This window comes from Brachyistius frenatus, unplaced genomic scaffold (assembly GCF_029030835.1).
Source record: "Brachyistius frenatus isolate BFR_SWC_R1_liver_20210118 unplaced genomic scaffold, ASM2903083v1 Contig_49, whole genome shotgun sequence".
Classification (NCBI taxonomy): domain Eukaryota; kingdom Metazoa; phylum Chordata; class Actinopteri; family Embiotocidae; genus Brachyistius; species Brachyistius frenatus.
The window spans coordinates 1946568-1960285 of NW_027210648.1; the positions used below are offsets into that span (position 1 = coordinate 1946568).

At 40.0% G+C, this 13718-nt stretch overlaps 1 protein-coding gene across 4 annotated transcripts in view; it reads left to right on the forward strand.

Annotated features, from left to right (window-relative positions):
- The window catches only part of lpp (LIM domain containing preferred translocation partner in lipoma), a 152925-nt gene that overhangs the window by 95087 nt on the left and 44120 nt on the right, over positions 1 to 13718 (forward strand). For all 4 annotated transcript variants that reach the window (XM_069704064.1, XM_069704066.1, XM_069704065.1 and 1 more), the window contains one exon: positions 37 to 633. In XM_069704064.1, coding sequence (XP_069560165.1) covers positions 37 to 633 — 597 coding nt within the window. The remainder of the gene's footprint in view (positions 1 to 36; positions 634 to 13718) is intronic.

Genomic DNA, 13718 nt, shown 5'->3' on the forward strand with positions numbered 1-13718 from the left:
TTTACTTTAACTCCACATTTTTCTACTATTTTACAGAATTCTGGATCCTCTGCGGGCTCCACCCCCAACGCTCCAGTGACTGGCTATAAGCGAATGGTCATTCCAACTCAGCCTCCTCTGACTGCCACCAAGAAGTCTACGCCCAAACCTCAGGCTCCGGGGGGAGTCTCGTCCATCCCACCTTTGTCTGTCAGCCCGGTGGCCAAGCTTCAAGGCCACATGGCTCCTCAACCTGTTCCAGCCTCCTATGCTACAGCATCAACCCCAAGCCAGCCCACCTTTAACGTCCAGGTGAGGTCAGCCCAGCCCGGCCCCCAGCATCCAGCTCCAGGTGGGCACCATTTTGGCCAACAGCCATTTCGTAGCCCCTCGCAGGTGCAGTACATGCCGGCCCAGCCCAAAGGTCCTGACTTTGCCTATGGACCGCCGCAGCCTGGCTTTTCCCAGATGGCACAGGGTGCATATCAAGAGCAGCACCATCCAGGAGTGCCTCAAGTAGGTGGAATGAGCTCCAGAAGACCTGACGCTGTGCCAGCCCAAGCATACCAGCCTCAGGGCCCCAAGAAGACCTACATCACAGATGAGCCCCCAAGTTTGGCTCAGTACTCTTCTGGACCAGTCGTTCCATCAAAGGTAAGATGATTTTTCATTGCGCATCACATAAAACCTTTTTAAACAGTTGCCATTATTCTTAGATATTGCAGGTTTTCTGAGAAAGAAAGATTACTGCCATCCGCCCATCCATTCCTCCATCATTTTCTTCCACTTTTCATGGTCTGAATTAGTGGCAGTAAGTTAAGCAGAGTAGCCCGGCCGTCCATCATCTCCCAACTCCTTCTTGAAAATCCCGAGGCGTTTCCAGGCCAGCTGGGATATTTAATCCCTCCAGTGTGTTCTAGGTTCGCCCTGGAGCTTCCTCTCGGTTAGATATCCCTGGAATACCTCCATAGGGAATCGTGCTGGAAGCATCCTGATTGGATACTTGAACCACCTCAACGGCTCTTGTCAAAAGTGTAGAGGTCATCCTTCAAGCCTCTATTTAAACTCCTCTGCCCAACTCAAAGACTGAAAAAAAGAATTGTGGTTACTTATTTCTAAAACTCCTATTAGTCATTACTTACATTCAATGGTCAAGGTTCAAACTTGTAGAATCAAAAGGTAAAAAAGGACGAACATGACCCACACCTATTTAAACTGACACTGTTTCAGATAAAGTCTTCACCCACATCCACTAACCCTGCAGGACACAATATGACAGAGTCAGGACAACACAGCCTCATCTCATTCTCGCTCTGTAGCATCTTTCCAGTCTTATTGCATTGTATTTAGGATAAATTGTGTGTGTGCAAGATTGTGAGTGCACCACTGTGGCATTTTCTGTCACTGTATGCTCATGCATGCTTGTACGTATGTGCACACTATGCATACATTTGTGCAGCTTCAGATGGCAATGCTATAGGGAGCTGCTCACTAGCTTTCACTGAAATGCTCAGAATAAACAGTTGTTTTAACCTTTATGAATTAAAAAAACACAAATTTGCTCTGTAGGGGGTTTACACCATCTGACTCCATTTGTCTCATAAAGGGCAGCGTGTATTCAACAGCATATATCTACCAGCTGCGGTATGTAAAGCTAAGCTTGTCCCTTCATTGTTGTGTCTATCTTCGATTTGATTGATTTACTTGTGTGTCAGTGGAATGTGAAAGTGTGGCCGTGTTGTTGCAAGCAAGTGGTCATGACTTATTGTAGAAAATAATCTCTACAAGTTAAAACAACTGACCTTTCACTATTAATCAGCAATTTTCCAATCATATTTTAGCAACTGGCTCAAACTTTCTCCACGTTAAAGAAATGTACGCACAGGGCTGCTGTAAGTGTGAGTTTAGGGTATGTTGTCTGTCTTGTTCATCTTTCCAAAACCCTAAAACACAATAGAACAGAATATGAAACTGAATTGCTAACGGCTTCTGAGGAGATCGGAAAGGTTTGCTCAAATGTTCAGCTAACTACCCACAGTAGTACACACCACAGTGTTCCTTCTAAGTACAAGAGTCATCATATCGTTAGCTATCTGCAATATTTGTGACAAGAAGTTCTGTCCATGACTCACGCATCTAATGAGTAGAGGCCGTACTTGCAGGCTGTTATCATAGCGTCCAGTAGGTAATGTTTGTGGCTTTGGCCTGTTCCTTACCAGCAACCACAGCCACAAACTCTACATTTATTGGAGCGCTGGGGTAATGTTAGAATGAAATAAGGGTTTGTCCACATATTTATTGCTTTTTAAACAGTGCTTTTATTATTGGGCCTGCTAGCCATACACATACAAGGATAAGGCTGCAGCTTTTTCTCTGGATTGTCATGTGAATAAGGTTTGTTTTTACGACTAGACATTCAAGTGCAAATTAAAGACCTCTTTGACACAGGTTCTCATTCAAAAACTATTCCACTTCAAACATTAAAAAGACTTCAGAAGAGAGTGTTATTAGCCACTTCTTGCAGCTAACATTCAACGCTATATTAGCCACATGAGTTAACTAGCAACAGCTGATTGAATCTGCTGGCAACAGTAGCAACAATTGATAATCGTCACCTCAAAGCACAAGCCTACTTTTGTCAGGCATAACAACTGTAACTGAGAGTGGCTTAATGACCAGCCAGTTAAACTGGACTGCTCATCCTCATTCTCTGTAACATCAATATGTATCATAGTAACGTTTTTGTAATCCATAGTTTTCATCAGTATATCATTGAGAACCACAAAAAAGAAAATAGATACTATTTAGTGCAAAAAACCACAACAAAAAATAAAAACTCATATCTATTATAATGTAAAAGAGGAAAATAAATAAATAAAAGAGACATGTACCGTAGTAAAGAAAATTGCAAGATTCTGAATCGAGCTACAGACCTTTTTATAGAACTGTACTTGACTGAGAAGAATTATAATATGGTGTCGTCCCTTAGAACAGAGTAGTCTATGCCACAGAGACAGCTATTCTAATCTCAATATATCCAGCCTTCGACAATCTCTGGAAAGTGGAAGGCCCTTGAGTTTTGTTTAATTCAAGGATTTTATGCTGGTTCAAACTACAAACTGGGCCTCGCAGCCTCTGGGAATAACTCATCAAGGACTGTACTTTACTAAATACAAATTACCTTCAACATTGCAGCAAGTATCTTAAAAATAAGTCTAATTATATTTGTTCAAAACAAAAGTCTACATTTTGCTCGAAAAGCTCGCTTGGGTCCCAGTATGATGCATTATTAAAAAACAAAAGGTGGCGTTTAATAGATTTGTGAGCATCTCTTTGATTTCAGATAAAAGCAAATCACTAATTTTACAGATATAGCTTTTTATGCCACATGTATATATTTGTCTTCTTTCCCAAGGTTATACAGTAGCAGGCTAATGGGCTCTGTGCCACCCCACCGCCACCCCTCCCGCTTTATTTGAATGCTTTGAAACATATCATGAAAATAAATGCACCATATGCACAAATTCATCTGAATGATGTACCGTAAATGACTATGGAGTCACACATCATGTTTAACCCTCCCCTCCCCTAATATATGTGCATCCAAACCTTGGCACTCAACGTTTTTATTTGTTTATTTATTTTGTGTGTGTGTGTGTGTGTGTCCAGTATAGCAGATCTTTAATGCCATAACAGACCAGAGACATTATAAAAGACAGATTAGAATGAAAGCAAAATCTGTCAATGTTGCCTTTATGATCATCACTCTGCTTGACCCAAATGGCATGACATGTTCATAACCTTTTACAAATGGTATTAAATCGACTTAAAAGAAGTGCAATGTGCCTCTTTTAAAAGTGTTGTGTAAATAAACCAAAACACAGTCAATTAAAAAGAACTTATTCCATATTTGTCATAATTATCAAAAATGTTCTCTATTTATTTGGAGTTAATGGTGGTTTTATGTAATACCCGGGACTTTCTCAGTGGGGGGTCTGTGACTTTGATTGAGGACTTTATTAAAGAGATAATTTCACATAATTGAGGGTATTCATAGAAGGTCAGTGTCATTAGAAGTCTAAGATGAACGCCTCAGATGAAATTCTATGATCTAGACTAGTTCTGATTAGCTCGCCCGTTCTGCCCCCCGCCTCACCCCGTGTCACCCTCCACCACCCGACACGCAATCGGCCAACGTATCCTTACTCACACGTAAAGTGAAGGTGTAAGAACAGCTCCTCACATCAACATACTTCAAGGACGCTTAATTACCCAGATCCGGCAGCGTTTGATCTCCATTGTCGTCCAAAAAATTAACAGATTTCATGGCTGCCGGTTAACATACCAATTTCCGCGAGTCTCTCAGTCTTCCCCGAAATTGGAGGGAAGTTAAGCTGGATGATGACTTGTGTTACTGCTGAGCTTGAGTGACGTTTGACAGGGGAGGATTATTTTGAACTGCTCAATCCCTGCAGCCAGTTAAAGCCCCCTCAAAGGTCAATGATGGTTTCAACTGTCAAACATGTTTAAATAACTTGACATGTTTTTGCCTTCCAGTTCTGGCCACTTTGCCTTTTGACCTGTTCAAGAACATTTGCATATGCTGCCATCAGGATGTATCCCCAAAAAAACACTTTTAAACACTGAACCTGGCATGAACTCTTATTAATCTCCTGAAATTGTGTTTTGGCAATGGAAGACATAACAGAACATATCAGTAGTACCAGGCCATATTGGGCTATACAGTATTGTAGCATAGCAGTAAAGATGGAAGTCAATATTTTGTATGTGGAAGAAAAGCCCTCTGGGTTACATGTAAATAGAGAATAAAAGGGGGCCGAGGATAGACCCCTTGGGGAACTCCACAAAAAATAGATTTGGCATTGACAGTGTTTTTTTTTTTTTTTTTTTTTACTTCTCTGCTATTTGGAAACTCAACTACTCATATTAATCTGAAATTACTTTGCAGTGTCTTGACTCTTACAGTAAAAGGAGTAGCAGGATTATATTTCCTCCGAGACATTTGCTATTTTAGTGTACTTGTGTCGGAACGTCATGTTTAGCAGACAGAGTTGCATGTGCACGAGCGACAGTCTTTATGCATGGAAAAGTGATCAGGTGTGAACACTTGGCTGTGTTTTTACATCATATGTGATGTCATCTCCTCAGGTGGTTGACCCCAGCTGCCCTCACTTTAAGAGCTATGTGCAGGCCCTAAAAAAGTAAGCGGAGTGAGTGCAGGGTTACCACCTGTGCTATAGATTACCAGGGAAGATTCTGTGCCTGGTGAAGGGTTACCATGTATAACTACAAAGAGAGAGCCCAAGGCTTTGACAAGATGAAGACATGTTATCCGCAACCCTCTGATCTTTTCTCTGTATAGATGCACCTTAAACCAAATTGCACTTTGTTCTATGTCAACCATGTATTGACACAAATAGTCCCGTATTTTTTTATTGTTTTGAAAATTTCTGCATAGTAGTTATGAAACAGCCTCATTTAAATAACATAAATTGTTTTTGATCAGATTAGTGATTATATCATACACATTCAATATCTTTTTGTGACCCCCTGATCTATTTTCATTTCCTTCACTGCCTCGTCGAGCCATAACACTGAAAGCTCTCACATTTTTTTTTTTTTTTTTTTTCAGTCTTATCTACAGATTTTCCCTTCGGCTACATGAAAAAGAAATAAATACTTCCTTAGAATTCCTTAAAGCTGCCTTCTATTTTTACTAAACCATAAAGTGTTGACACAAAATCAGTAAAAGCACCCTTAAATTCTCATTTTTTACCCCGACACCTTAATTTATTTGCTATTCAAACACCACCAGTCTTAAAGGACACAATCATGACATCTATTTCTGTGTAGCCATTTCTCCCATTTTAACATATGGTAGAGCTTTCAGAAAAATTACGCCACTAAAATAAGCTTTTGTGTGTGTAAATGTGTGTTCAGGTAATGAATCCCAAAGTATAATTAGAGCATTTTCCATGCTATTTCGCTGTGATATTGTCTTGACAGCACAATTGAAAACAAAATTAGTTGTGATTTTGAAAAAGCACACCTACTCATATCTAAGCATGAATACTCCAATTACGCCTGTGAACCACTCTGCCCTTTCAACGCTTTCTTTGTTTCTTGTCTTACTCTTCAAGAAAGCAAAATTATACATATAAGCAGAAAAAAATAACATTCATCATTTTTTGTCAGAGTGGACTGTCACTTATTACTTACTTACTGTTCATGTGTTAATGACACAAAAAGGAAAATAATGGCCATTTGTTGTTCACAGAAAGGCCTTATGTGTATTCTTGACACCAGACAAATATCTGGAGTTCTTTTCCAGCCTTAGAAAAATTTGTATCGTTGGTTATTGAGAAATTTTGAGACTTACTTTAATTTTTACTTGCTAGCAAGCTTCTTTTTTTCTCTTTTTGCTGGAACATTGATATGTTCCTTTACATAACAACTGCAAACTGCAGACCAGAGAATAGGGTTTGTTTCCATCCATCTGTTAAATGCTCTCTTTCGAATTGTGATAAGTCTTGAAGTATCGCAGTCGTTTCTGCACTTGACTGGAAAATTGAGACAGATGAAAATATCGCATCTGTTCCAACATGAATGCCATATTTCCATCATGGTTTTTTTTACATTCTTTTTCACTGTTTAAGGTTTGACTCAAACTTTTTCAATTCCATCTCTTTGTACCTTCCTCTTTTGCAACGATCGCTAGCCTGGCTGTTTCTCACAGCTTCAGTTTTCTTCACTTTAAATACAGTCTGGGAACTCGGGTCGTATTACCGTTTGAACCTCCACTCTGAAGGGTGGACCAATCAGCAACAGGTGTCAGTGTTTGCCCCGCCCCTCCTTCACTGTTATTGGACGACAAATGACAGTGACGTCTGGAGCATTAACATTTTTCGACTCTCTGTGACTGGAAAAAATTGCCGAACGTTCAGTGCTCAGCGATGAGTAAACGGTCAGAACCTCATCAAGCTGCCTGCGTTTATTAAAACAATTTAAAAAAATACTTTGTACTCGGGGAGAAAAAGCTTTGGGGGACATGGACCTTAGGTTGGGTCAGTGGCAGAGTGTCAGCCGGTTTCGACGAATGCCAATTGGTTAAAATTAACCCAAGGTTTACGCCCAATAGGATGGAACGACCGCAAACAATTCTCAATAGAGGGTCTCCAGACCCATATTCACACAGTGAAATTGGTTCTGGTTCACAGTAGGCTGAATGGTCACACCCAACTGAAGAATTAGTGCCACCAGCTGTTTATCTGGACAAATCAACTCCCGCTTCCGACAGTTTGTGCAGTATAGTTACTGCTGTGCTGACACTCATGCTGCTGGTTGACGTATTGTGTGGTGGTGGTCCATACAGGATCTGGTTACTAAATGCTTCATAGACTAAAGGTCAGTCCGCTCGACCTGATCCTTGAGGTCAGTGATTTAAAGTGTATCTCCTAATGTTTCACTTTCTCGTGCCAGCGCATCAGAAAGCTTCCTTTCAACTGCTTCCAGGTTTAAATCAGGCTCCCTCGGCTTTAATAAATCTCCAGTCTAAATACAGGAGCCACAAACAACAACATAGAGGAATTCAGAGTGACATGGGCATTTGTAGAGTTGATAAAAACAGGAGGTTTTTTTTAATTCAAGTGATCTTTGATTAAAGGCCTTTTTCCAAATATGAAATGAATTGGTTAAAGTTTATGAAAGACATCTTTCTGATTAACTATGTTTGTGGTCAGATACAGTGTGAAACAAAAACTGTGTCTTGTTCAAAATTCAAAGGTGTTGCTAGGGTATGGGAGTTTTGTTTCACGTAAATTAATTAGCTATGGACTGCTATTTAATAAAAATAATGACGTATTAATTTAAAGCTTTGATTATTTATTAGCATAAAAAAGATTGAAATACAGAATCTTTTCTGGTATTTGATATACTGTATAAAACTAATGGCTGGAAAATGAAAGATACCCTGGAGCAATACTTTGTGAGCGCGTCCCCGTTCTGCTCGTATCTCAAACAGGACTTCCTGCTAATAGTTTCTGGCTATTCCACTGATTGGTGACAGTGATGTCTCAACAACGTGTAGTCGAAGATTGTAAACATAAATTTGTATTCAGAAAAGTTTCATTGGGTACCTTTAAATATCATAGAATGTATTGTGTCAACCAAACCTAAAATTTGCATCTCCAAATTAGAATATTCGGCGCTGGGATCCTCTGTGCTGAGTTACAGTCAGCATTAATGACAGAGGACATTTTAAGTGACAAAACGCAGGTGCAGCTAATAAAGTTAATTACGATCTCCTAATACAGCTAGCTTTGTATTTTGTATGCCAGTTTTAATCATGTGGCTAACTGACACAAATACTTATCTTTGGTGCTTTTTATGCTTTTTAGAAGTTATTTATTAAATGGGCCTCTCCATGTCCCAAATGTGTTGACTCACATCTCACATTGTGATTGTCTGATAGAGTTGGTTGCAGAAATATTACTTCCCAGGAAAAAAAATGTCAGCTATTCCCAGTATTTCTTGTTATTTATAATGCAGAACCACAGAAAATGAACCTAAACAACATTTATCTTTTTGTTTCATATTCATAATTAGTTTATGTGGCCATCATTACAGGTTTCCAGCATAGTTTTGCTACAGGGCAGTGTATGGCCGCCGTAGTGTTGACTTCTCTGCGTGCTCTGAGTGCCAAAGATGGAAAATTCCATCCTTGACAAACCCGAACTAATACGAAAGTGTGTTTGCTGTTGACTCATTTTGTTTGGTTGCACTGTGAGCACACTTGTTGTAAAACTTCCAGCTTTCCTCAGGGAGTTTTCCTGGGAAATTGTCGAAGATTTTGTGTGAGAATTCCCTGGAAATACTGGGATCTAAATTCTTGGCATTCAACCCGGCTGTTATGAAATGTGGGGTCATACACAGATGAAACTGAGCACAAAATAAACAAGGGTATCAGTGTGTAGAGCTACACCCTGAATTATCAAAAAAACTAAAACAAATGTGAATTGCTTGAAAATAAAATGAAGACTAGGTCAACACATAACCTGTATGAGTTATATTTTCTACACTAACTTGCTGGTCTCACAAGTTGCTGTACTTTTTTTCAAGTTCTTTTTCATTAGTTGTTGATTGGCCGGTTCATTCGGCCCCTCGTAACCTCCAGTAGATCAGAAGTGTTTGTCACATAACCGCTCATAAATAATCGGCCCTGCCACCCTGTTCTCTTCATGCCCCCTCTGAGACGAACAGCTCGGCTGGTAAATAACTGGCCTGATCAATACTAGTCATTGCAGTTCAGTGAGCCCCGGCAATCCAAAATGTCTGAGCAGTGTGTTTTCTTCTTTTCAGCCTCTCCTCGCTGGCCTGTAGTGAAGACATGCAGATGTTGTTTGCTGAATGCGTGGTTAGTTTGTGATACTGTGCAGGGCGGTAGTGGCATTTAGCCACCTCTCAAATTCTAAAATAGTGTTTACGCAGCCCCCGTGACATCAGCCCACCACCCACTCGTGTTGCGCAGGTCTTTAAACAAGCGCACCCTTGATTCTGAAGCTAAAAGGCTGAAGAAAAGACCTATGACATCTTAAACAAAAATGGTAACTTGTCAAGTGAAAGACCACAAAGTAAGTAGTTACAAGCCCTCAAGTGGGCCTGAAGTTGTTTTTATTGTTCAGTTTTAAGTTATCTTAAAAGTTCCTCCACAGATCGGTGCACTACCAGACTTTTTACATTTCCAGAGAGGGAATAAAAGGATGAGGAAAGAAAGAGACGAATACAACGGTGGAATCAGGAATGTAGAAGATGGAGCAACTGATTCTCGATTTCAAAATAAAGATGAAAAGAGCCAAAAAGGTATTCAGGATCAGTATTAAGCATTAAGTATTGATTTTTTTTTATGACACAATTTAAAGCCAACCAAGTTCAAAACACAAGATTGGAACCTGCTATGCACTAACTAATAGCTTTTAGGGATGGGACATGATTTTCGAATATTCGAATAATACGCTGCTTTCAGGGCTTTGATATTCGATTAAAAATCGAATAGCGAATTTTGAATCGTGGTTTTGCTTGAAATGCCCATCCCTTATAGCTTCATTAATGTATTGTGTGCTCATGTTTTTCGAGGGTTGGTTACATCATGAATGTTTGCAGACCCAGCAGTAAAATAATCAGTCTGTTCAGCTATATATAAAGTTTAAACACAGGAACTCCACATCAGTCAGTCTGGTTATTGTTACAATAAGAAACATATATTTTTGATTGGCTTTTGATGTTTTTTTGGGAGACTTCTGGTTTCATCTTTCCATCATAACAGCTCTTGCATGACTGCAATAGAGTAGCAGAGAAAAGGGTTCAACCAGCCTTTATGTTACCTCTCCAGCCCTGATACTGTGGCGTGCTGGATGACTTCCTTCCTGTCACTCCAAGTCATGTCAAATCACCCGTATTTCCACCGTGTATTTAAACAATAAAAAAGTAATAAACATAAAAAGTATTTCAACCTCAGTTTTTAACAGTCATGTCAGGAACTGATTCAATTGGTTTACTTTGGTTAATGGAAAAAGCACTGATTGAGTGCCTGACACTGTTTGACTGTGCTAATGTATTGATCCAAGCATTTTCACCACTTAAGTATAATTCACAGGAAGGCAGAGGGTTCAATCAGAAAGCTACTGCACAAAGAGTGGCCCCTGCTGGCTCCTGCAGGACATGGTCCCCCCGTCAGTGTCAACGCCTCTCTGCAAGTTTTTCTCTGAAACTAGATTCCTCTCTGCCCACTTCACATCCTCCTCCGTCCACAAAAAGGAGCCTTTTATCCGCCTCTGGATCAGAGCCCATGAAACGTGTGCACTTTCGAAACATTATTTTTTTTTTTTTTCTCACAAAGGAAGTATCACGGAGCAGCTCAGCCTTTTGTGTATTGTTGGCTGCAGTAGAGTTTGGTCAAGAGATATCTCTCAGGGTGTCATTCGGATAAACCGTGTAGTTGTTTAGGTGCAAAGCAGGATATATCATGGTTCTCTTGGGAGATCAAATTACACAGGAGATCGAAAACACTGTATTACAAAAAGGGAAGTGCCGGTTGCCAATACATCGATTTGCAGAGATAACCTTTCTGAGTCATCATTATGTCCACCACATGTGTATAAGTATATACGCAGGACACCACATGAGGAAGCGGCAGAAAAAACACTTTGAGCTCTCACCCAAAACCAGGCAGATCTGCATCCTGTTTGCTACACTCACAGCGTTGTAATGGTACACAAAGAGATGCCAAATAAGTTTTATCTCCGTCCCAGCAATTTGTGCAGTCATTTGTTGTTGTTGTTGTTGTTGTTGTTGTTGTTGTTGTTTTCAGATTGCTTGTGGCACCCCTCTCTACACTCTCAGATTTTCAAATATCTGTTTGCAGGGGGATGTGTCAGTTCCGAACAGATGACCTAGTTTTTACTAACGCACAATCTTACAAACATTGAAAGGCCCCTCTACATACATTACGTGTCTGCAAACACTCTGAAATTCATCCCCTTATATGAATTCAGTTTACAGCAAAGATTTGAATGGCTGTGGAAAATGTCAATTATGGAATTGGTTAATTTTTAATTATAGTCGGCTGCTCTGTACACAGCTGCTCTACAGTTGACTGTTATTTTTTTCCTCAGCATTTAATTGGAGCTGAAACAGCATGACCTATTTTGTTTGGAGAGAATGTATACTTTATCTGTGCCTCCTCAGAAGGTGGCCTTGAGCTTAATTTGGAGCGCTGTGATGGTTCTTCTCAAAGTGAAATGCAATACAGATTACTCATAACCTGTTTAACATCGCGAGCAGCAAATTCATCAAATGGATTACATAAAGCCACGAACATGTGATTCCTTTCACGTACTTAGCAAATTCTTAAATTAATCATGGAGCTGCTGGAAAAAATGACAAAGCAACTTTCCTCATACATGTTATATTTGATCGAAGAGGAATACCTGCCGCGTCCTTTTTGCTCTAAATCGGCGCGTTCAGTCTTGTGAATGAAACACAATTATGTGTTTAAGTGCACTGCTGTGTAACAATAACACAAACAATCTCTGGCTTTTAAAAAAAATGGCAAATAAAGCCATCCACTCTAAAGCAACAGTTCTTAATATACACCGTCTTTAAATGTTTAACCCATATGGTAGATTGTGGACTCACGACATGCTGAAGCCCCCCTTGACACACACACACACATACATGCAAACACACACTAACTCACTGAAAGGATAGTGTGACTGATCCAGCAATCCTGCCATTGTTTGGGTAAAACGGAGTCGCCTAAGCTGCTATAATCACTCGTTTAGTGTTGCGGCAACAAATGCTTATTTTTAGATATTACCAATCCAATAAAATTAAAAAAACAATCCCTCATGAACCTTTACTAATGCAACGGTCCATTTGCTGTTGTTCTGTTTATTATTACTATTATTCTAATAAGCCCCTTCCTTTCCAAAGGCTCTGTGTCCATTTCAGATAATACCATTGTGATTTAGGGAGACAAAAAGCCAGTATGTCAGATTGTGAGCGGACTAAAGCTTCTCTTTTAAAAGCCCGAGTTAAAGCTGCGGCTCCATTGACACTGAAGAGCATTTTGAATTGTAAAGTCCATCATCATTTAATCTGTGGATAAATATGTCTGTGAGTGATTATGTCTTTCTTCAGTTCGTGCTGATCATGCAGGAAACATGAAGCTATTGTTAAAGGTGAGACAATTGCTTTTGGTTTAAGGTGCTATATTGCATTTACAGGAAGTAGAACAGAAACGCAGATTAGTGTTGTTTAGCTGTCGCCTTTCACTGGGCTCTCTCCATAGTGCTTGTACTTTCCCCCTTCTGGTTATCACTTTCAGCTCAGTGGTTTGTGCAGTGCCTCTCAGTCTCATTGTGTTTGCACATTGCTTTTGGACGGTGCAAAAAAGGACTGGCCTAAATACGAGGATACAACTCATGATTCCTCAAAAGTTCAACTGACATTTGAATTCTCCTCACTTTTTGAAGAGGTAATAGAAACTACTGTAGCTATTGTGCATATTTTTATTTATTTATTTATTTTTTTAAGAGAAAAATGCAGGATTAGTTTCAACCTCCGGTTTGATGTTTGAGTGCCGACGTTGCTAGCATGCTGCCTGCTTGCATGCGGCGCTGCTGACAGGAACATGTCATCGCCTCAGACATTTGCACAGTTTTTAACAAGCCCCTATAGCGTTTCATATGTTGGTCTTATGGCTCCTTTTGCCCAATGTGCTGTTAAACTTAGTTAGCTTGGTGAAAGCTAATGTATTGCCTAACTAGCTTCCACTTTTATGTGTTATTAATGTTACCATTGACTCTCCCTCCAGGTTACGTTTCCTTCATGTTATTTCAAACCCCGCTGAGTCGTTGGCTGCTACCACACTTTCAGTCCCACAGTTTACTAAGGAGCGGCCTCCAGCTAGCATTAGCTGTCGCTGTTCAGTTGTAGTAGTTGTAGTAATGCCAAAGACTAGACTGTCAAAACCAAAGATGTGGTGGAGTGGAGCAGTGAACTCACTTGAACGATTGAAACGGACGTTGTTTGCAGTTCGAGTTGTCCTGTGAGCAACTTTACAGATGCTGGTGGAGAAAAAGCTTTTTGAGGATTTTTGTTGCTGTAGTACTGCAAGTGACCACCGAGACAAATTGGCAGCAAGGCTGAGTGGCAGTGCT